Source organism: Berghia stephanieae, chromosome 5 (assembly GCF_034508935.2).
Source record: "Berghia stephanieae isolate SIO BIC M18660-M18661 chromosome 5, UCSD_Bste_1.3, whole genome shotgun sequence".
In the NCBI taxonomy this organism is placed as follows: domain Eukaryota; kingdom Metazoa; phylum Mollusca; class Gastropoda; order Nudibranchia; family Aeolidiidae; genus Berghia; species Berghia stephanieae.
In genome coordinates, this window is record NC_088364.1 from 7,179,312 (window position 1) to 7,204,249 (window position 24,938).

Below are 24,938 nucleotides of genomic sequence, written 5' to 3' on the forward strand. Positions count from 1 at the left end.
TTCAGTTTTGTTATTATTGTTGTGTTTTGGTTTGTTTTTTCTATGTTGGTTTCTGTTTTTCCTTTTTGCTTTTGTAAAAATATAGCTATAGATCTCTATAGCCTAAATCGTAATGAATTGTCAGTTGTTATGTTGATGGAATGCGACTTGATTAGCTTAGTCTTCTTTGCCTTTTATTCAGAATATTGATTTTGTTGACCAATCAATTTCTTCTCAGAGATTGTCATAATAATATGTTCGAATCTTGTCATCTGCATCTAACTTCGAGGTCTTGAATAAAAGTCTACCAAGGCACCGGTACATGTTCGATGACATTAATATCATCACAACCAAGAATGATAAATAATGATTACCGCCCGTCCCAATTGCTCGACCCGTGACCTGTGACCTGTGAGAGAGGTGCCAAATCGAGCAAAACGTGAACTGCTCAAGTCCGGTGTCAGAGCATTTTTTTTCACCCATTCTCGTGAGGAAGAAGAGAAATAACAATAGACGGTAACACGCAGACATTTCTTCTTTCTTATGAATATTCATCAGATCTACTACTGTACAAGTACTGTTACGTAAGGTGATCGATCGATTGGTGGTTGGAATGGAAGAGGCGACATGCAATGGATTTGATTGGATTTTCGGCACAGCCGTGTAAGTGCAGCCTTTGAAGATGACTACACTCGGAGCGGGGGTGGGCGTTGAGTCAGAAAGATTACTGCATCTCGTAGGTGATGCGACGACAAAATTACACATTACTATAAATTCGAGAATAACATTGTCAATTAGAAGTCAAACTCAATGTCCCGTCCTACATGTTAAATGTTGCTGTTGACCAAGGACCCCTTGTAAAGCGCTTTGAGCACATTCAGTGGATATTTCGCTATATAAAGCTCAATTTAATTTTAAAATAATATAATTTTCTTTTACTTTTACATGAACTGATTGTAACATTGATTATATTATGATCCTGTAATGTCATTTTTTGCCGAAATAATATCATCTTAACCGATCGATGGTGGTGCTATGCGTTTAGGTAAAACACTCACAAAATCCGCCAACCAAGTTAAACCAATACTCAAAATTGTGTGTGGTCGTAAAAGTTCATAGTCTGATTGATATAATTAAGTGAGAACTATTCACTAACAACAGGCTCTCTAAAAATAGTAACCAAGAACTGAGTGACGTCATCTTCATTCCTTCTATTTGCCGGACGAGTATATTGGTCAAAATTTTAGATACGTGTTTTGTTTTTTAGAGTGAACGTCGGTCGGAGTGAAATGGGTGCCACTAAGGGAATTTATAGCTAAAATAAAATGATCAAAAATATGAGTTTTGTGGGGTTTTAACAATTTATGATACTATAATATTCATTCACTATAATAAAACATATATATTGAAACCGTCACCTTCGTAAAGTTATGGCCTGATACTGACCAAAAAAATGACGTCAAAATGCCAATCTTTTGCCACAAAAGAAAACAAATCGTGAGTTGTATTCAATAGTTCAACCAATGAAATAACTTGTTTCCATGAGCTCTACTAACGACAACTCACTAAGCAGTGCAAAAACCAAATAATGACGTCAAACTGCCAGTCCTTTTGGATTTCAGTATCAGGCTATAGATAGTATGCAGATGACGTCACTCAGGCCTTTGTTATTGTTTTTGCCACCCGCGTTTATGGGTTGTTCTCACTAAACTGTATTAACCGGACTATAAAAGTTCATGGTTACACAGAGTTTGTGTGTTGGTCCGTTATACTTCCGGATGGCAATGTTGTGAACTCCTTGGCCAAGCGCATTCTATCTATAACATAACGATGGCTACGTTGAAACCAGTGATCATATTTTGGTAATAGATTCGATTTTTATCGACGTGTACACAGGTCTGATAACCGAATTACATAGGAAACAAATGTGTGGTTTCAAATACTGGTTCCAATCTCCTTGGAAGTGTAAAACCAGCCTCCAGAGGACTGGATACATTCCTTATGCAACTGATCCTCTGGTTTCAGGGTTATGGCATCGTATTTCTAGCCTAAATAAATGCTGGTGGTTAATTTTTTAAAATCTCCATCCTCGCTATTTTACGACCCATAATAAAAAGAATCCACCTATATACCTGCCCATCTACCTGATATTAAAATAAGTCTGCCACATTAGGATTCAGTGAGTAACCTGTTTCATTTTTAGTCATTTGGAGCACTTGTTACACACTTCCAATCAGTTTTGAACCGGAAGAGCGGAAGGTTTGACGTCACGACTTCTGCTTCCCATTATGACCTTGATTTGGCATAATTTGTGTAATAGAAAATATTTTGCGTTGATAAAACTATATATATATATATTGAGTTGGATTCGACGTGTACTTGTTTGCAGGTCTGATAACCCAATTCTTTATGGGCTCATTGTTGTAATGGAAATCTTTTAAAATGACGCAAAATAACAATAGTGTTAAACTAGGCCCATAAGGATGTTCGGATGTCAGACCTGCATATATGGACACGTCACGTCGGTTGGAGTACAAAAGTCGACCTCGATGCGGCATTGTATCATATTAAGGAATACTGGATATGGAAAACGTTGCTGCTTGAAGCTCGAAGAAATAAATAACAATAGGAAATGGAATGGAAGCTCCAATTTAATAACTGAAAACTGATAATGTGGATGCTTCAGGTTTCTCCTTTATCAATAAAACACTATATTTATGAATGAAAAACTGAAGACAAATGAGATATGTTTTTTAGGCGACAAAGAAGACTTGACTATACAATATTCATACATCTCTCATTCGTCTTATAGATCTATAAGAGAAAAAAAAAAATAAGAACTGAACCACCCCGTCAGACCAGTGTTAGTTAAACGTTAACAATATTGGAATAAATGTTTAAAAAAAAAAAAAAAAATTTGCGTCCCCGGGTGGGCTCGAACCACCAACCTTTCGGTTAACAGCCGAACGCGCTAACCGATTGCGCCACGGAGACCAGTTGATGTGGAGGGGTGAATAAAACATTATATATTGTGTAAAATTTGAATTAGCTTTGTAACTCTTTATGTGTTTGAGGATTTTTATATGATTGTAAATTGTATGAATTTTATTTTCCTGTTCTCTATTTCTGTTTGCGTCGTTTTTTATCAGAATATTAACTCGCCGCTATGTTTGTTCTGTGAACTCAATGTTCCGATGTTTTTTAGCTTTTCCACTTTTGACCTTTTATCTCTTTACTTTCACTTTCGATATCATGAACAACAACAACAGTGGGAGTGAGACGGTTTTGTCATTATTTGTGCGGTTTTTATTGGTACGAAAAATATAATTATGGTAACTTTAATCAAGACGAACAATAGTTTATTTTTTATTATCCTCTTGTAGTATATTGTCAACTGTCATTTGCTCTTTTGTTCATGTCCTTATAACTATTATTGTCCATATATTCGAGGTGGATCGGATAATCAATCCTATTAGTCCTATGACCTATGCCATTTTGCCTATGAATGCCAATCAATGCCGATGAGTATGATGAGTGAGCCATGGAAATGGATGAGATTTGATTATAATTAATAAATTATATAAATATTGAGGTCTAAATAATTATGACTGATGGAATGGATCGTGAAATGCTTTTCTTCTTGGTTGGCATGATACCAATTTTTTTGTCAGATCGGTACATCTGTTAAACCGCTTTGATCTCTCTCTCTCTCTCTCTCTCTCTCTCTCTCTCTCTCTCTCTCTCTCTCTCTCTCTCTCTCTCTCTCTCTCACTCACTCAGTGGCTCTCAGGTCTACTCTTGTTTTGTTTTTTTGTTTTTTACTATTTGGCAAGAACAACTAACGTGTTTACAACATGGTCTTCTTAGTACAAAGCAAGATGGCGACAGTTCGGGACTCATCGCTGTGCCAATGCCCCCTTTCATGTCAATCAACAATCATATTGTTGACTCAGTTCTGCTTTAGATAAATTATTTAAGTAGGTACCTTTTCATTTTATTAAAATATAAATCCTATTCTAGAGGAAGTCGTCAGACATTCTGATACACACACCTTCACCTACCTACCTTGGTCTTCTTGGTAAAGTCAAAGTACCTGTCACCACTAGGGTCAAAATGTTTCACACAGCTCAAACAGTACATTCTTGCTCTCACTTGCCAAATCCGTGATGTGAATTTTTTTTTTTAATTTTTGTCTATTTATTTATGGAATGGAACTACATGCTACCCGTTGGATAGGGCACTAGTTCATTGCAAACATACTTTCAACCAAATTTCACAGTCACAGACACCGTAACCGAAACACAGGGGATTTAGAATAAAAGACTGAACACAGGACCAATCCTGACTCCTCTGACTATGAGATGAGTGTTCTATCAACCATTGAACTATTTTTGACCTTCTCTATGACATTTACAAATCGCAGAGCATGCAGTTTTTATCAATAATGCGAGAATTCACCATTAAAACTGCCAAGCACAGACATATTCCCCTCGGCCACCTTTTAAAAAAAATTTCAAGTTCAAGCAATCGGGGTTAGTGTAGTGAGTGTAAGTGAACGTACGTCAATATGACATCAATCAGTTGTAGAGTGATTTCCACAACAATCTCGAGGCTTAGCTAATCAGTCACTGTTGAGTTGACAATGGAGGCATAACATTCCTCCGACAAAATTAAAACGGATCTGTTTGCATAAGACTAAGATGCTTGTGGGGGTTCCTATAGCTCAGTTGGTAGAAGGCTTGCTTCACACGCAAAGGGACTAAGATTGATCCCAGGTGAAGTCAAGATTTTTTTTCTAACTCAGCCCCCCCCCCCCCTCCCTGTCCACCCAGCAGTGATTGGGTAGCTGGGTCTGTAAGATCTGGTTGAAAGTACTTTGCGATAGACTTCCATCCTATCCAAAGGGTAGCATGAAATTGCTATTGTTCATTTCACACTCTAGAAGTCAGGATAAACTCCAGCCCCATGGACCTAATGGCTCTGAAGGACTACTAAAAAAAGATGCTCTATCAATATAGACATTGACACGTGCTATCTGAGTATGAGTAAAATAGTGAATGACTTAATGCAAGAGTGACATTACTTTTGGAGTGACACGGTTTTTCATTCCATTATCATCGTAAAGGTCATGTCATGTTTTTTATTATTATTTTAACAGGTGTAGGTGCCGTGGGAATGGTCCGAGGCAGATTGAAACATCTGCCATACAAGGTCTTCCTGATTGAAATGTTGGTCATTTGGACAAGTACAGCAAAGGACAGCTCCGTTGAATGACGACTGGCCTTCTGCACATGACAAGACACAAAGTGGGTGTGTGTTCCAGATCTCTGAAGCCTCCCATGATCCCTCAGTTCCTGGAACCATGAACTACAGGACAAGTCAAAACTAAAAGGTGACTGAAGAGTTGAAATTATTGACTAATTATTAGCGATATATACATAAAGAGGGTTGATCCTTATTTTTTTTAATTTTCAAATGGTAAGGTAGCCTATATTGCGATTTTCTATAATCAATCACAGGGAGGACTTGTACGAATTGTTCTGTAAAAATGTTTATAGCAATGTAGCATTATTCTAAAAATGTTTACACCATGTCATAATTCGTAAACAACAATCTCATAATTTACAAACCCTCGACTTAAAAAAACAAACTATTTCTTAAATTCAATATACTTTTAAAATTTATTTATTCTTTGTATCTGTTCAATTAATATGCTATCAAGATATATCTTCAATAATTTCACAGTCCCAAGAAGAATGTACAAGTTTGAATGTATAAAATATTTATCTCTTGACATTGATGGAAAATCTAAACTAAGTTTTTGGGAGGTTTTGTTTGACTAACATTACTGATAGATTTTTAATTCTTTCATTTACAATTTTTTATTAAATCCTTTTCAGTACCTACTATGCAAAATTTTACATTTTCTTCCTCTTTTTATTTCCACTGAAACAGAACAAAGTCATAACAACACTTTTGTTCATCAACAAATTTCCACAAACGCTATTAAAACATTAATTAATTCCTTTTATTTCTCATTACAGCTCAAAGGTATGGTAGAGAAGGACATTTTTTTACCTGATAATGCTGATGGCTCACGATGACTAAATCACGGTAAAGAACCAACATTGACACTTCAGCAAGAGACATGACCTAGACGAAATGTAGCAATGACTATGAAAATTTATTTTTTCTATTTTTGTAGGAAATACTCCTCTTAAATCAAAGCCCTATCTCCACTGAGTAATAATCTTTTTGAATTTTGGAAATCCATTAATATATAACAAAGTTATGCAGTTTCAAAGATGTCATTTATTTGGATGACTCACAAAGAGAAAAAAATACCGAAAATATGGGACGCTTTTTCTGCGTTTTTTTCTGGTTTGTGGCTGTATCTCGCTTAATACGTGGAATTAGATATTAAAACTTGGCAATTTTATGGCACAATTATCAGAAAATAAGATGAAGACATCAGAAGAGTTGTAACTTGTATAGTTTTAGAGCTGTATGGCTAGGGTCAACTATAATTTTGTTTTAAAATATGCATAATATTGATCATTTGGAACTTTTCCGAAGTGTAATTTTGTGTCTACAACCCATACAAATGACACGAAAAATGCCTGCTAAATTATTATCAACCAGTCCAGTGAGACCATGGCTTATGTTATTTCTAGTATTTATTTGAGAGAGAGAGAGAGAGAGAGAGAGAGAGAGTTAATCTACTATCCCTATGACATAACAATGAAACAATACCTTAATTTTAAAAAAGCGCGCAAGGATTTGTGCCATCGGTCATCCGTCGCAAACAAAGTTGCCAGATGGCCACGTGTGTGGCCAAATATATAATTTTGTTTCTTTTATTATATTTTATTCCTCTATTTTTATCTCAGTGACATTTATCCTAGTATATTCAATTTTCTGTTTGTTAAAATTTAGTTCATTTTAAGTATGCCAGTCTTAATAGTGAAAGCCATATGATTTTCTATTTAGCCACTTTTGAAGTCGAATTTGGTCAGGTTATAGTCTAGCCATCTGGCAGCCTTGCCTCGCTCACGTCATTTTCGTGTCGTGCGATGAGGGAGCAAAATGGCCGTCTCCATATTTTCACTCATTGAAATGCAAATTGGGTTGATGTTTTGTGAGAATACGGGAAAAGTACTTATCACAATCCAATGAAATTTGAAATATAAATAGAAGAAATGTGCATATATAACCTTGTGAGCGACAAAATCTCTCCTCTTTGTAGTTTTAGAAATATTGTACTCCAAAGAGTAAAAATCTATTTTTAATGGTCTTCTGGTAATCATACGAGTTTTGTCGCTTGACATAATCTAAAATGACCTTTTTTCTAACTGTGTGCCAACTTTCAGTCAAATTCATCGATAAGCAGCGTCGTAATTAATTTTTTTAAATAGCATGTACGGAACGGCTTCGTCCCATATTTTGTCCCAAATTTGGGCACTTCGTGAGCGAAAAAGAGGCCCAAAGATTTGTGCGGGATAGTCATTGCTACGAAATGCCAGTCTAGATTCAAGCCGGTGATTTGATGACATATGTCGCTCCAATTTGCATTAGAACACGTTCTTGTCCAACACCTCAAGACATGTGTCAAAGAAGAGAGACTCCCTCTATGATTATAAGGTGTGTTAAAACAAAATATCAACTTTGCACTTGTGCCAAGAGTGCAAATTGCTCTTCCACCAGAGGCACTGCCCTGATCAACTCCAAAGATAGCTAGTTTCAACCAAGAGCTCCAAAATCAGTCCTTGATAGAATCATCTCAGTCCCTTTCGGGGCTGCCCAAAATATTCCGAAGTCAGTTGGTTCTTCTCATTCATGAAATCAAACCCAATTACTAAAATTATTATTCTTTCCCTTATACAACTCTAACTGCTCCCTCTATATCTTTTGTCGTATATTATATATATATATATAAAATTAATTACACTCATCATTTGTAATGTAAAATGGACAGTATAATCTTGACCTTGTCAGTACTTATCAAAGCTATACATCAGTCAGTTGATCATCTTGATCACAGAACAGATTCAGCTGACCTATTATTTTCTTTTCTAAGCAACTAAACAATGCTTTACAAACATTTTTACAGCCTTGAATTGGCCGAGTGGTTAAGGCATTGAACTGTGTCCCAGAAGGTATCGGGTTCAAGCCCTCCTTTAGGCACTTTCACTTTTTTCCTTGAGCAAGATTATTAATCCCCAATTGGCTGACTTTGGACATCACGGGTAATTCCTGCTGAAATCAGACATCTTGTTTGATGGATTATCTATTTCCCTTCATGGAATGCCTAGGCAACTCTATAACAACCCCACAGGGGAAAGGGCTTGAAAGGGCGTAATTATTTTTTTTAATCGAATTGTTATCAAAGGTTTCTTTGATTGAATAAACTCTTGGTGAATAGTAAATTGAAAAACGGGTGTTGTTTTTTTTCTCCAAATTCTTGGTATGAAATATGAAAATTTTATACAGTTTTGCCTGCTAGGTGGGGAAAAAAAAGCATTGTGAAACCCATTGGCATGGTCAAAACCATGGCCAGCGGGATCTACATCAGCCCACTATCTTGCTATTTCTTCTATCCCCTATAACATTTGGGCCTTGTCTAGAGTCTCTTGATGAAAAGGAAACAGCCATGTGGCTTAATCTTTTTCTGAGAGATTTTCTTACCCCTTGTAAGCCATATTCCTTCCAGCTAGAGTATCGGGACAAAACCAAGTAATCTCATTTCAAGACAAAGACATAAAGCATGTTGGAAAATAAGGGATAGAAGACGCAATAAGTGCCTCCCTGCCCACTATGGGAGTTCAGGAACCCCACCACCAAGTCCTGGGACTTCGATTTGTCCGTGATACACCCCAACTTTCACATTTTACATCACCATAAAGATTGTAAAAAAAATGTCTTATTAATGGGGAATACTACACTATGTTAAATGACTTTATTATAATGGTATTAGAGGTTTCTTTTTATTTTTATTTTTTTGCCTTTCACCTATTTTAGATGACTTCGAGCTCTTGTCCCTTGAGGACATTGATGGATACCACAAAAAGTCAACAATTTGAGTCACCACTCCTTATGAGGGGACATGGGTACATTCTCCACTGACACCCATATATTGAAAAATGACCACAATTAAATTATAATATTTTTCTGGTGACAAAACTACATTGTTCTACTCAATAAAAACATTATGGTAATGTTATAATTCAAAGTTTATAACCAAGACATAAAGCAGAACGAGATGATTGAGTGGAAAGGATTTACAAGTTTAAGTCTCACTGTTAGTGTTAGAATCTTTTTTTTTCCCTTGAGCAAGAAACTGGCATTTTAACCGATACCTGGGTTATCTGTCTTGGGATAGACCCTATAGAACAAATCCCCTTGAGGAGGAACATAAGGAATATATTTATTAATCTAAGTACAATTTTCATTGTTTGATTTCCCTGGTGTAATACCATACGTTGAATGTCTTCAATCTTTTTAAAAATTTTAATTTGAAATATAGAAAAAAAAGAAAGATTCGCTTTTTACCTACACATGATTTATTATGTATATTTTGCAAAATGTAAATGATATAATTTTACAAAAGTTCTAATGAAAGAGTAGATATTACATTGGAATTATGTACAAAGATTGTGGATTTTGAATATAATAAAAAATTGTACATAAATACGTATCACATTTAAACTTAAATTCACAACATTCACACTTGAAAATTAAAATAGGTCTCTTACTCAAACATGAAAAATCATGAATTCAAATAGTGAGTACCATCAACTGGGGTAATTTGCCTCTGTGAATTTGGAGCAATTTGAATAATCTCAACTTTGTTGCAGTTAAACCCGTTAAAAGGCTTGAATTATTATCAACGGACATAATTGCCACAAAACTGAACAATCTCTTATTGGTCCAAAATTTAAGAGACAAAAGTTCCCCTTTAGGCAAAGTGACCCCAGTTGACGGTACATCAGAACAGGACATTAATTTGTTGTTCTAAATACAACAAACGACTCGTGGTATAATCGGAGAACTGTGTTACTTGAAAGATTGTTTTGATTAAGGTATGGAGCAACATATATTCCATCTGACAAGGTATACAAGTCTAAAATGAGAGCACAACCCTCCCATTTTCCCTATTTTCATTTCAGCCAAACCATTTTTTTCATGCTCACTCTCATATCTCATTAACAAATCTAAATTGGTTGGGACTTCAACCATTTGTTAGGGATGTCAGTAACCTTTAACATTTCTTCATGTAATTACAGAAGTAGAAATGGAAGTGGAGAATCAAGAATAATTAGACATCCCTTTAGTTTTAGTTTTACAAATTAAGGCTACAAATTTCTATAAAATGAGATGAAAAAGGAATGATTTTTTAAATAGGTTTTCCATTTTGCCTAACACTGTAACAATCACAACTCTTCAGATTTTTATCTTACATCAGCACCTGCACTCTCAATCATTCAGACTGTTTATACAAAATTTGCCTCCATACATTCTTAATAAATCGCACCACCATTCCATTATAAATGATAATCATACAATTGAGGTGATAGTGACCACTATCGTTTCTTGGGAACTTTTGCATCTCGTAGCTGTTTGACTTCATTCTCATGAAAATGTGACACTGCTGACGTTTCTGCCAACTGAAAAATAATAAAAGAGAGTAATAAAGAATGTATTTTTTCAACTTAAATGCCCATGATTAAATCTCAGTTTCTGCAATCTGCTTGAATTTTGAAAAAATTAATTCTTCATCGCCATACGGTCCACGAAGCCAGAGTCTTTCCCATTTCCTGTCATGTTAAACAGACAGTAGCAATTTCTTACTGTCTTTCGGAGTGAATGTTAATTTTATCATATTGCATATCATCTTACAAGCTATCAGTATCAATGTGTCTGAGTGAGGTTGGCAGACACACATAGGACTTGATTTAACACAAGGAAATATCTCCTGTTTATCATTTTAATATGTCTGGTCTAAAAATAAGTCATCAAGAACCATTAGGGCAGAATTTATCCCATTTCAGTAGCATTAAACAGACTAACAATTACTTGCTACCCTCTTAATCTTAATGTAGTTTGGTTAGTACATTCTGTTAAATTTTATAATTACAAGCCTTATTTCAAACATGGGCCGTGTTACTGAATCCCTCTGATGTTTATCAGGTGCTCTACCAATGGAACTATCATGGCTAAAAAAAACAAAAAAAACATGTATGTATAATTTATGAACTCACCATATCCAGTAAGATGTCAATCTTCAACTTGAGGAGATTGTTTTCTTCATGCAATGTTTGGTTAGTCTTGCGTAATCTGGTCACTTCTCTGTGGCTTGCACCTCCTCCAACCTCTAAAATTTGTCCAAAAAAAATAGAAATTGATTAATTAATAATATAATGATAATAATAAAAATAATTTTATGAAAAAGGATATAAAATATAAAAACCAAAAGGCATTTAAAATTCCATTCAGTGCTGCCAACTCCAGTGCATAAAAACGTGCACAATGGAGAGCCAATAAGAGTAAGATTTTGAAAATACGTATAATCCAGAGAAAAGGGAAATTCGTAGAAACTTGTGACAATGTAGCTCTGCTTTTATAGTAGCATGATCATCTTTCTCTATCATCATAACAAATGATTCCTAGACTACTCTTTGTGCAGGTCAACATACTATTTGGAGATTAAATTAACATATACATCTGATATGTCCCAATGACGTAATATCTTATTGACTTTCAAACATGACCATGAGACACTTTAAAAGTAAGAGTTGATTTATTTTTTTTAAATATAGAAATTTAATAGCGCATACAATCCACATTAAAATGCGTATAATGAACAAAATTGAATATGAAAATGTATTTTTTACTTAAAGTTGGCAGCTCTGTCTATCTGGGACTGCTGCATTGGGATCTCAGAGTACAGGTAAAATGATTTGATCATAAAGACAACAGAAATTATATGTTTGTTTTTTTTAAAGAAATAGACTAGTACATTGTGATAAATGTATTCATTTAGTATATTTTAAGTAAGAGACTAAATAATCCTTAAATAAAACAATGAAATTGTAATTTAACAGTTTAAGGTAGCAGTTTGATTGAAAAACATAAGAAAGAAGAGTGTAGTCAAAATCATGCAATGTCTAAATGTCTGTTGATTGATGATTAGCTGTTTCCGTTGTGAATAAATACCATTTTCCTTATCCTTCATTTAATTATATCACACATACATCTATATTACATATCTTCATGTTTTTGCAATACTCATATGCTTGACAGCTATGGTTTCATTTCCGAATCAAGTCATAAAACTACAAAAAAGTAATGCAAAACTATCATAATATTGGCCAAACCATTGTCCCTTGATTGGTCCCATTATCGTTTGACTTCCACACGTTGCCATAAAGTCATGACATTATTAGTATTAGCCCCTAAATGTTAAGGTGTTGCTTAGCTCACTCAACCCTAACACCGACTATATCCGTAGTTTACCCATGTTACTTTTACCCCATGCCTATTTATTACATTTTTCTGAGACAAATTATAGGTGTAATATCAAAGCTGATGTTTTTAGTTTTTACAAGTTAATGATAGTTGAATAAAACTATGTATGTACATGCTCAGTTTTAATACATTTTTTCCCATTTTGAAAAGTAGCAAAAATCTCTGGGATTGAGTGAGTTAACACTTTGCCTTAAAGAAAGGCATAACTCAGGAGGATTTTTTCTTTAGGAAATAATTTCTTCAACTAGTTCAAATAAGCCATCCATTTTTCAATTCAAATCCTCTTATCACACCACACACCATCAGGTCTGTCAAACTCATAGTTACAGCATAACATTTCTTTCACTCACCATTGACCCAAATTCCATTTTCAAATGAAACATCATTGCCACCAAGACTAACTTTCACTGCACCATAATCCAGAGCAAAGTCATCCTTGTTTTCTGATGCATCAAGATTTGACAAAGACTGGGCTCGTCTTGGAGGAGTTTTCTTAGGTGAAAACTTGTTGCCAAACAATCCGAGGGGCATTTTACCTGAAATGAAAAGATTATTATCATAAGCAAAAAAACTTACGACATTTCCATTTCTTTCAAAAGTTTGCATGTCAGGAATATCGATATCGTAAAAGTATATCAAAGATGATAATATTTTGAAAGAGAAAGTCAAAGTTATGGTGGTTTGTCCTTGGTATGGGGAAAGGGGGAGGGGGGGGGGGAGGGAGAAGAAAGAAGAGGATTTCATATTGTATCCTTGTATTGCAGTTTCTTCCAACTACCTTTAAAATCACTGAAAATTATTTGAGATGAGTACGTTGTGGCTTATCATTATAGAACAGATGAAGGTAAGTGTAGACTTGGAGAGACGAGTTTTCAAGCAAGCAATGACTGACTGTCTTTTCAAGATAACCTACTTTAGTTGAAACTGCCACCATAAGTGGCTGGAAAAAGACATCAATATCTATCCTTCTCCTCCTGTGCCATTTCTGGTTGCTCTGCTATAATGACATTTTTTCTGGTCCTAACGATATCACTATAGAGATGTTGCACTTTCGATAAATAAATAAAATTTATTCATCCATAAGAAAATTGTATTTTTTTTTTCAATTAAATGGTCCCTTTTTGGTTTGTGTCCAGTGTCATAACAATGCTAAAGAAGAAAGTCTATCTCTATTCATACTGAACTGGAACATTATCTCCCCTAGCTAACTTTGTATCGCTGCACTGTGTCTAAAGCCTGGGTTATTCCAGTCTTCCCTTGGAGTAGACATTAAAATTAAAAGCAAATTGGGAAATATCATAATATAATGAAGGGATTTTTCTTAAAATTATTTTTCCAATCAGAAGACTCAGAATCGGGAGGAAGGAATGTCTATCGATTAGTCATGAAGTCCAGACATAGATATGATACGCGCAAAAGATTGCTAGTGTTGAATTGAGATAATTCAATCAATAAAAAGTAAACAATTAGATGTTCTTTTAAACAAACAATACGTAACTCTATGATTTGTGGGTAAGTCAGAGTAGGAAACTGAAACATGTTACAGCTTGAGATTAACATCTAAAAGAGCAGAGGTACAAGTCGATGCAAGGAACAGTATTGTTGTACATCCTTCATCAGTTTTGGTTAGATTTTCATTTAGGTAGAAATATCTTTAGAAAATTCTCAAAGATATTGTTTCCTTACCAAAATTATGACTCTAAGAGCGATGATAAGTATAAGATAGACCGAAGTTTGGCAGAAGTCGAGTTCCTTTATCTCCAATCACAACAAATTATTTTGATGAACAAAGTGATCTCCCTTCTATTTCTTTCAAATGATTTGATTGGTGCTTGTCATAAATTCACCCAATCAAATAAGATTTTACACAACTTCCGGTATTACATACAATGATTGAAACGAAAGTAGAGACGAAAAAAGTGTTGTCTACACTTCGTGAATGAATTTGCCTTTGTTTTCCGTGTTACAAGTAAGACCATTTATTCTTTTTCTTACTCCGAGAAAACTTTCTTTTCGGACACACCCTGGGCTCTCACGCACTTTCCTGCTTCAGGTCTCTCTCTCTCTCTCTCTCTCTCTCTCTCTCTCTCTCTCTCTCTCTCTCTCTCTCTCTCTCTCTCTCTCTCTCTCTCTCTCTCTCTCTCATTTGTTAATATTACTACTTCAGTAATGAAATTAATAACAGCTCGCTATCCTTTGGATACGAATACGACTCTTGTCGAATGCTAGGACTAGGCCTAGGCTAGACTATGACTAAGACTGGGACGAAACGCTTTCGGACTGAGACAATCTACTAACCCTAACAGTGAGTAACCTAACTAACAAAAGTCCAAGTCCAAGTCCAGCTTATAATTGAATCTGCCGGATTGACCCAAGACTGAGGGACATGCAGAGTAAGAATACCTTACCTGTTACTGTTACATCTATATATAACACTAACACACTCAAGTTTTAAAAGTTTGAATGATATTACTCCTGTATATTCATTTGTTCCAATTCAACGTTCCTTTCTTGTTCAGATGATCCTAGTTTTATAAATAAAGGAAAGATGGCATCATCCGAGTCTGGCGATGGAGCTGGTCCAAACAAAGACATTCCAAGGGGGCTAATCAATAGGAGCGGCAATGCTTCAGGGAGGGGAGGAAGGTTTGTGCTAATTTATCAGATATTCCACTCACTAATTTGTCCATCCTGTCCCCTTTTATGTTATTTATTATTATTATTATTATTATTATTATTATTATTATTATTATTATGTTTATTATGACAATTATTACCCAATACACATTCAAGAAACTTAAATTTGAAGTGATTGAATCATGATTCATCATAAGTTTTTTAATGACATTTATTTGTTCAATATTGTCAACATTTCAGATTGCCGTCAGTCAAAGGAGTTCGTGACTTGACTCTGGGTGGAGTTCAAAGGAAAGTCTTCACTCCAAATTTAGCAGCTCTAAAGAAGCCAAAAGCCAAAGAAGAGTAAGTTAAAAAAACAAAAAACATAAGATTCCTGGAAGAGCCTTTTACTCATACATGTCAACATGTATTTACACTTTAAGCCAAAATTTTCAAATTTTCAAATTTTTTAGTTTAGCAGATAAAGGAATTAAGTAAATAAATAAAATATGTCTTTAAGGTTCATTTTACAAGAGCCTGAATAAAATCCAGTCATTGTCTGTGAGCAGTGCTGCAAAGTGGTTTAGTTTCTCTCTGATTGCAGGGCTCAACCCGGGGTTCTCTTATGCCCTAAACACTTTGCTATCCTCCCATGAAATAGGCCCAGGCGATTCCAGAATTTCTTGGTACAGAGAGAAAAATGGTAAAGAAAGCTCGGGATTGCTATTACTTGTACCTGTACTCCTCCCTTTCTCGATGAATCCTATAGTATATGGTACCGATACTCAGCTTCTTGGTCTCAGAAAAACTATCAGCAAGATCAGTACAGCTATTACATATACTCAGTCTCAATACCAATATTACCACCTAATAGGTACTGTAATGTAAATCAGAGATGGAACTCTACATGGTCATCTGAAGAGCCTTTTTTTTTCTTTGTTGGTCCATTATAACTTCAGGAAAAAATGTGGGTCAAAGTGAACTTTCAGTTCTTTGATGGGAGTCTACTTTTGCTCCTCGAAGAGTTGATGGCTCTTAATCCTCTCCAACTCCAACCATAGGAAAATCATCACATTTGTTACAACACAGCCTGCATTTGTCTCATTTTGATTTCTTTTGCGCAGCACAAGATTTTTAAGATAAATGTTTGATATAGTTCAATTTTAACGCTGTGTTTGCTATAAAAAATTGTGTATTGCAATAACTTATTGCTTATGTAATTGAGTGAAAAAATTGATTGATTGGGTGTGGTCTTTGTGAAAATCCTGCAAATGACCAGTTAGGAAAGAGTTAATCATTGTTTGTTTTTTATATTTCCAGAACAAAGGCCTTATCCACTGGTGCTAGTCCATCTCCTCAAACTGAGGGAAAAGGAAAAGGTCGTGGTAAATCTGACAGGGACAAGGATGGTCGAGGCCGGGGTAGGGGTAGAGGTCAGAGGGAAGATCGCACAATCCAACTACAATCAGAGTTTGCTCATGGCCCTATGGGTGGTCCTCGATGTAAGTTAAATCTTTGAGGTTTTTAAAGGAATACAATAACAAAGGGCTGAGTGACGTCAAGTTCGGTGGAGTGACAATACATATATTAACCACCTCTCTCTCTCTCTCTCTCTCAAGCTATCTATCTATCTAAATCTATCTCTCTCTCTTCTTATTCTTACTCTCCATTCTTTTGATGGTTTTATTTTGTGCTTCCCCCGTCTTCCTCCTCCTTTTCTTTTATATCAATTCATTCAAAATTATTATACCGTCTGTATTATTCAATTTTTTATTTGTCGTAATTACGATTCTTTACTGCTTGTGCTCCAATAACCCACTGCCCTGTCCTTATATAATTCCCAGGTAGTTGTAAAAGTTTTTTTCACTGAGCTCAAATGCTTTTCAAACCTCATTTTCTTATCACATTTACTGTATCGTTATTTTTCACTTCCAGCTTCAGGCTGGGGTGGGGGTGGTGGTGGAGGAGGAGGAGGGGGTGGTGGTGGCAGTGGATCCCGAGACACATCCGATGCTGTGACAATGAAAGCCATTCGTAGATATGAGGATACAGAGGAAGACAAAAAGATGCTGGACAACCTTTTACGAGACGATGTAAGTGGTGGTAAGGGTGTATTGGTAAATTGCATTTTGAAGAGCAATTGTCCAGAACTAAAATTTACTTTTGTTCTTGTTTTTATTTTATTTTATTTTTTTTTGAATGGGGGGGGGGGGGGGGGGGGGGAAGAAGGAACAAACTGTCATAGCGAAAACTGAAGTTTATCCATCTTAATTTTTTTGCACTTTTATTAGAGACCAACACAGTTTTGCTTTAAAATTAAAATATATTTAAATTTCCTTTGTTCATCCAAAAGGGATTTTAAAAATTAATTTTAGGGTCAATTTCACAGAGAGACAAATAACCCAGGCGTCATTTGCACTGCAGCATGACAAAAGTGAGCAATGGGGGTTAGGCTTGCTCAAGAAAATAACACGATGCTGAAAGTAAGATTAGAACAATGTCATTGGGGCAATTATGGTCAGCAATAATTTACTTGCTATCTTGTGCGGCTATGTGGTCTAGTGGTATGACACTCGCTTTCGGATCGGAAGGTCCTGGGTTCGAGCCTCGCTCGGCGCATAGTTGAGTCCTTGGAGAAGGCTCTTTACTCACATTCTCTCACCGTACTCAGGTGTAAAATGAGTACCTGGCCGTTAACAGCGTTGTCTCTGTCCCAAAAATTTGTAATATCGCCTGACAGGCGTCATGTCTCGTCCTACATGTTATGTGTTGCTGTTGGCCAGGGACCCCTTGTAAAGCGCTTTGAGCACGTTTAGTGGATATTGCGCTATATAAAAGCTCAAGTTTTTGTTGTTTTTTTTTTTCTACTCTATACAAGCTCTTTGATTAACTGATTCTTTTTTCCATTTTCTCCAGTTCATATCAGACATTTCAGCAGGTGACCCATCCATGGCTCCAATCAACCTTCCCCTATTTGCCAATTTATCTAGAATCAAACTGGAAGAGGAAAAGATGGAAATCAAAGGTGAGCAATCCTTTTGCGATGTCAACTGTTTACTATTTAATGATTACAGTAAAACCTTGGAATACCTATGTGGTGTGACTGCTGCCTCTCTTTGATTTATTGTTTATCAGTGCTGATGGTTTCTTCAGATCCGCAGATATCCGCAATTTTGGAGAGGTGAAAATCTCCTCCTTTTATAAAATTACATTTCCCCCAATCAAAATGTACTGGCAGTGAGAGACTTGATGTGTGGTGGAACAAATAGGTGCAGTTTCCCACTCTCCAGAAGTTGGCTGGAGTATCAATGATAGTTTATCATCTCAATTGCTCTCAAGTTAGGGGTTAGTTTAGTAAAAAAAAAAAAAAATGGAACTTAAAGACAATTGTTCGAAATTTTCCTCCTTTTTCACTTTTTGTCACCATCAGCACAGGTTCATAAAATGACAGCCTTGTGCTTCATGTATCTGTTTAGAACTTTGGCTCACGAGACACAAAAAAAAATCCCAACTTTCTCCCTAGTTTTGATTGTTAGAGCTAATCTGTTTTGTCTTTTTTTTTTTTTAATATATAATACAAATGCTGCTTTAGGAAGCTTGAAGAAATAAATAACAATAATCAAATTGAGTAGAAGCTTCATTTTATTTATTAGTGATTCATTTACCATGTTTTATTGATAAAGGGGAAGCCGAAACGTCCATATCATGTCTTCGTTAATGAAATTGAAGCTACCTTTCAAATTGACTATTGTTATATTTTTCACACTACAATTTTATGGTGTATTGTAATGTATGACTTTTGGGATTTGTTTGTACTTTTTACTATTTTTGTTAAAATTTTCTATTTCCCTTACGCAGCAAGATCACATTACCAGGGATTTTTTGATTTTTCTATAACTTTTTATTTCCTCTTTGAAACATATCTAGAGGAGTTAATGGAGACAGACCAGCCCCAACCTAGCACATCACCCGTCAAGACAGTAGCCCAGAGTGTACAGACCACTAAGGTAGGGGTGACAACTCATGCACCTCCCAAGACAGTCAAAGATATCATGGATCTTTATCCCAAAACAGGTTGGTTTCTTGTTTTGTAAGATTTTTGTTTTTTGTGTGTGTATTTTTTTAAAAGTATTACAGAGCTGCCAGCTTGTAAAACAGGATATGATTATTACTTCAAATCCTGATTTTTTATTTTAAAAAATCGGGATTTATATTCCCTAAGCCAAAAGAACAAAATTCTATTATTTTTTTTAAGTCTGGTTGATTTAAATAAATGATAAAAAGACTTTTAGAATTTGACAATTCTTTATAATGGAATCTAATAGTCTCTCAAATTAGTCATATTAATATTACACTTACAAGGAATACAATTAAGGGAATACAGGAGTTTAGTAATCTTTCAACTTCAGTCATAAAAGTGGAAACTTGGTGCAGCCATAGATAATCGTGACAGCGAATGTTGTGGGTACAGATGGACATGCTTTAGCCTTCATTATGATCTTTTTAATTTTTTGATCGAATGCTATTTTGTGTATTTTATCTTATGATGGCTGAGGTTCCACTTTACAAGACTAAACTTTGTTCACCACCCCCCTTCCCCCTTTGATCCCACTCTGAGCAGCAATGAGCAGTAACATAATTTCATTAGGACCATCATCCTAGCTATAAGTAGTAAGAAACTGTTCATGTCAAATTCATAGCAAAGATTGAGAAGTAAATTTTGTTTCTTTTGAACACTGAATGTGAGGTAAACTTGGGGTATGAACACTTCAGGACCGCTGCCATGTTGTAATGATATTGATAAACAATATTGTGTTGCCGATATTGGTACCAAAAAAAACGACATTCATTCTTATAAGACAATCCATTTGCCAATGCAAACCAAGTCTCTTTTAGTCAACAAGGATTGTTGCTACTTTCAATAACAAAAACTTTTCCACATACCTATTCAAAATAAATAGGGACCTTAAAAAAACTAATTGTAGTTACAGTAGAATCCTGATAAACCCAACACTGTCGGACCAGAAAGATTGGTTGACTTTAACCAAGGTTGATTTTATCCTTTATCAATGGACCACACTTAGATAAAGAACGGAAAATTTGGGACCAACAAGGGGATTTGGCTGAAGAGAGTTGACGTTATGCGGGTTCCATTGTAGATTAACAAATGGCAATGTGATTTTCCCCAGACCAAGGAGAATTGTTTCTACTCCAATTCCCTGACACTCTACCTGGTTTACCAACTTTTGATGCAGAGGACGACAAACCAAAGGATGCCACAACACCCAAAGACAAGAAAGAAGCGGTAAATTACATACACTTTGAATTGGTGATACATACACACGAGTACTGTATAAATGTTGAAAAAGCTGGCCGTCCCATCAGAAAAAAAGTTAAATTTATGTAGGTCTGCCTGTTTCACAAATAAAATTGACGTTTTTTTCTTTGAGTCAGCACAAGATTCTGTAGTAAAATTGTATCAGATCAGCCACTTTTAGAGACTTTTCATTGATTTTTGAATGTTGGATTTTTTACCAAAACGAACCCAATTATTTTAAGTCTTTCATTTATCTTAAATTGGTTCCAGGTGCAGTTTGAGCAAAATATGTTGATTCAAGGAAAACAATGGTTTTGGGGTCGAAATTGGGATATATTTGGATTTTTTCTTTCTTCCAGTACATTTTTTTTAGAGTATGTGAAAGGGAAAATATAATTGTTTTGTTCACTAATTGGATCTGTCTCCAGTTTCACAGTTCACCACTTCATATGTATCGTAAGAAGTAATAGTATCCTTCAGTCATAAGGTCAAAGGTGAGATATGGCCCTGAACTTATGCACAAAGCTTTGAAGAATTGTGAAGGATGGCCAACCTTGAAATTGCTTTGTTACGAGGGATGTCTTTCAAATTATGACAATGCAATGGGGTGCCTGTAAAAGTAAAAATCTTTATATGTATATGCTGCTATGCACGTTTTTGTCACACTCCATCTATTTCACACTTTCTTAAACTTAAAGGTACAATCTTTAATTCTCCTCAATACTCCCTTTTCATCACATGTCTTTCCCAGCAATATTTTGTGATCAAATTATTTTATTTATAAATATCCATTCCAATTACAATCTTTTCTTTATTGTTTTTCCCCTCTCATTCATCAGAATATCAACATGTGTCAACTCAAAGACTGCAATGAAGGATACATGGGAAAGATTCGTATACGGAAGTCTGGCAAAACAGAACTGGTGTTAGGCGACAACATCATGGACATTATGCCTGGAATACCCACCAACTTTCATCAGGTTGGAACATTTCTAATGTATTTAAATGTCAAACTTTTATGGTCCTTAAAGAGTTCAAAATATGTGGCCATCCCTGAGATAATCAGTCGCATGGTGAAAATCTTCAAACAGAGATATTGACAATTTTAGTCAAGAGGTCAATTTTTATGGAAAATGAGTTTCCATAAAAAATCATTAAATCAAACATTTTTCTACATTTGATGAAATATTTTAATTGAATTCTACTCCTACATATTTTATTTTAATTTTTTTATGAAGGTAATTATTATACTGAATATCAACTCGTGCCAATTTTGGAAGTGATTTTCTCAAGATTAGGGTTTCACACCCTAGTCCATGCATATGACCATAACTTCATGAAAAATCACCCGGTTTGCTTCAATTTCAAATAAAGATTAAAATGCTCAGGAGACATTGGACTTTCAAAAAATGGAAAAAAACCCACAAAAACAAAGTTTTTCATCTTGCAACTGATTTTGTCAGGGACGCACAAAGGTAATTATCTTGAATGGACCTAAAGAATTTGTTTTCAGTTAATAATTGTTTGGGTGGATAGCTCAGTTGATAAAGCACTGGCTTCACGCACAAAGGACCAAGATTGATTTCGGGTGAAGTCAAGATTTCTTTCTGTGAGAGTAAAGGTACATGGTAGACATTTACTTCGAAACAATTTTTATTTTTAAAAAGTATGGGTTTGGGTGATATATGCATAAACCATTTCTCTCACAGCCAGAGTTGCAGAGGTGCTGTACCAAACCAGTCTCCAGTTCGACTCTTACTCACTGTAAAAGGTTTTATACTATATTGGTCTTTTCTTATCTTGCTCTAAGAGGGCTACATCTGAGTCTGAGAAGGAAAAGTCACTAACTGAGTGTTACCATCACCTCGGCAATGATAAAAAATATCTGTCAAACAAACATCTAATGTCAATATAAATCTCCCATGTTGTCCAAATATGCAAAATTGGGGTTAATAATCTTGACCATAGAAGAAGAAAAAAAACACTTGCTTAATAAGGGTATCACATCTGAGACACCTCCATCCCCTTCCCTGGATAATACAGCAGTACCAAACCATTTGAGTGGTTTATATTATTTATTTATTTATTATTATTATTATTATTATTATTATTATTATTATTATTATTCATATTTCATTGGTATCAGCATAACTTTGAAAAATTATCTACACTTGTAACATTTAATTTTCTTAAGGGGATGGGCGGGTCCTCGATTGTCAAAAATCGAGTAAAATATCGATTTTGAGATTTTTTTATTTTTGAAAAGTTTGAAACCTTTGCTACATGAAAATGTGTTTGTTGACTCTCAGATGGGTCAGTTTAGGTCCAAACTGACCTCTTGAAGTCCAAGGGGGTCAGTAAATATAATGTTACAGCCTGGCTTGACAGCGAAAAAGCCATATAAACATTAGGCCAATATGAGCATAAAACATCGATAATAATAGGCAAGTTTGGTATCGATAGTTTCGTCTATTTTTGGTCTCTATGAAATGCCCACTGTCAAGGTCTTCGGTCTATCTATATTTAGTCAAGAGCCTTTCCAAAAACCCCTTCTCTAACCCAATTGTGAGGGGTTGACTGATTGTAGTAAAATCGTAATTGTTGTGACCTTTGCCTTGCTAGCGCTGTTCTCATTGGCTGTTCAAAATAGTCGATGATAACATGACTTGATACTGCTTTCTGAGTGGTTAGCGGGCGAGTCAAAGTTCATGCTTTGACCTCATCTTCGCATGCGTCGCATGTAAACATTGTTATTCTGTGTGTGATTTTTCTTCTTCCCGGGGACATGAAAGTTTTGTTTTGTGAAAAGTACCGACACGTACGCAGCAAGTATGCCTTGAAAGACTCGAATTGTACGACTTGCAAAATCAGCAGCTCGAACAAGATGGGAACAGTAATATTATTGTGAATTTTTATAGATAGAATTTGTCACTCCTTCGTAACATGATGCAAAATGAAAAAGCGCTGAGGTCTCTAAATGAAATGAATGGAGTTACTGTCGAGCTAGACTGAGTATTGGTTGTAAACGAATGATGCGAGAAGTTTGTTATGCTCTTGAGAACGAGAGAGAGAGAGAGAGAGAGAGAGAGAGAGAGAGAGAGAGAGAGAGAGAGAGAGCAAAATCCACTAACTGTGCTCAAAACGCTTTACAAAGGGTCCCTGACCGACAGCAACACGTAAAATGTAGAACAAGACATGACGCCTTTTATGCGATATTACAATTTTTCCGACAGCGACAGCACTGTTGACGGCTAAGTACTCATTTTACACCCGAATACGGTGAGAGAACGGGAGTAAATAGTCTTTTCCAACGACTCAACTATGCGCTGAACCAGGCTCGAAACCAGGACCTTCCGATCCGAAAGCGAGTGTTATACCACAAGACCATATAGCCGCTCATAGCTGAGGTAGATAGATAGATAGATAGAGAGATAGATAGATAGATAGAGAGAGAGTGTGTGTGTGTGTGTGTACGTACGTGTGTGTGTGTACGTACGCGTGTGTGTGTGTTTGTGTGTGTGTGTGTGTGTGTGTGAAGCCGAGAAAAGGCAAGGCAGGATCAGGAGGCTGAAGAGGGAGGGCCTGCACATCAAGCAGGGTCATTTTGACGCATGAATGCATGATCTTGTCTGAGTTTCCTGTGCTTGAAACTTTGAATGCGTTTTTCTCTGTTTGTGCTTTTTCTACCTTTATTTTGCTACTCTTCCTTTATTTGTAAACATTTTTGAATGATTTTTCGCATGTGCATACAGTATCACTAGCTTCATAAAACTGAGCATTTGTATTTCAGATTTATTTTATAAATTTTGCGTAAATGAGGGTCAAAAGTCCAAAAATGGGTCAATTTTTGATGTTTCAAAATTGATGAACTTTGAAAATCAATAAAAATAATACTACTGTAGATATTAGAAAACCGATGCTTAGCCCAAATGAATGGCTCAAATACTACTTGTATACCTATTTTCATGTTAATAACTTGTCATTTGGCGAAGCCTTAGCATTTTGAAAACTACTTCATTATAGGGTATCAAATTTCAAAATGGCGGCGTTACCATGGTAACCAAAAACTGAAATTTAGGTTTTCAATTTTTTTTCCCTCTAATTAGGATGTGCATAACCTAAAATTACCACTAAAAGTCAGCTACTTATTACATTTTAGAATTTCGCCTTCAGGACCCGCCCATCCCCTTAAAATCGTTGTAAAGCGCCATTGATCACGTTAGGTGGGGATTGGCACTGTGTAAATTATTATTATTATCATTATTATTATTATTATTATTTTTATTATCATTATTATTATTATTATTATTATTATTATTATTATTATTATTATTATTTTCCTCTTTTATTTTAATCTCCAGGAATTGGTGACTATCCACACAGATGACAACCAAGGACAGATGGTGGTGCTCGGTCCCGTAGAACATAAACTAATAATAACCCCAAATTATAAACATTTGTTGGAAAATACATAATTATATTTGAAAATGTTTAAAAA

The 24,938-nt window shown here is 35.4% G+C and overlaps 2 protein-coding genes, 1 long non-coding RNA gene and 1 other non-coding gene across 5 annotated transcripts; 2 read left to right on the plus strand and 2 right to left on the minus strand.

The window, feature by feature from the left end:
• Window positions 1-2,899: 2,899 nt before the first annotated feature.
• Window positions 2,900-2,973, minus strand: Trnan-guu (transfer RNA asparagine (anticodon GUU)). The gene has a single exon. It is a non-coding gene; the product is annotated as a tRNA-Asn (tRNA).
• A 259-nt stretch (window positions 2,974-3,232) lies between these two features.
• LOC144972323 (uncharacterized) lies at window positions 3,233-7,882 on the plus strand. The gene is made up of 3 exons (XR_013645341.1): window positions 3,233-3,291; window positions 5,138-5,371; window positions 6,024-7,882. It is a non-coding gene; the product is annotated as an uncharacterized LOC144972323 (long non-coding RNA).
• A 1,638-nt stretch (window positions 7,883-9,520) lies between these two features.
• LOC144972324 (protein chibby homolog 1-like) lies at window positions 9,521-14,305 on the minus strand. Its single transcript, XM_078913416.1, has 4 exons — window positions 14,191-14,305; window positions 12,855-13,040; window positions 11,238-11,350; window positions 9,521-10,643 (listed from the first exon to the last, which is right to left on the minus strand). Exons 2-4 carry the CDS (start codon window positions 13,033-13,035, stop codon window positions 10,560-10,562), a joined length of 378 nt encoding a protein of 125 aa, XP_078769542.1. The 5' UTR covers window positions 13,036-13,040; window positions 14,191-14,305; the 3' UTR covers window positions 9,521-10,559.
• Window positions 14,306-14,379: 74 nt separating this feature from the next.
• LOC144972325 (DNA-directed RNA polymerase III subunit RPC4-like) lies at window positions 14,380-24,938 on the plus strand. 2 transcript variants are annotated; one of them, XM_078913418.1, is made up of 10 exons: window positions 14,380-14,473; window positions 15,024-15,150; window positions 15,382-15,486; window positions 16,444-16,625; window positions 17,059-17,216; window positions 18,040-18,148; window positions 19,051-19,197; window positions 20,313-20,428; window positions 21,280-21,420; window positions 24,802-24,938. In XM_078913418.1, the coding sequence occupies exons 2-10, from the start codon at window positions 15,053-15,055 to the stop codon at window positions 24,913-24,915; spliced, it is 1,170 nt and encodes a 389-aa protein (XP_078769544.1). In that variant the 5' UTR covers window positions 14,380-14,473; window positions 15,024-15,052; the 3' UTR covers window positions 24,916-24,938. The 2 variants fall into 2 exon arrangements, with proteins under 2 accessions (XP_078769544.1, XP_078769543.1); XM_078913417.1 differs by lacking the exon at window positions 14,380-14,473 and adding an exon at window positions 14,785-14,897.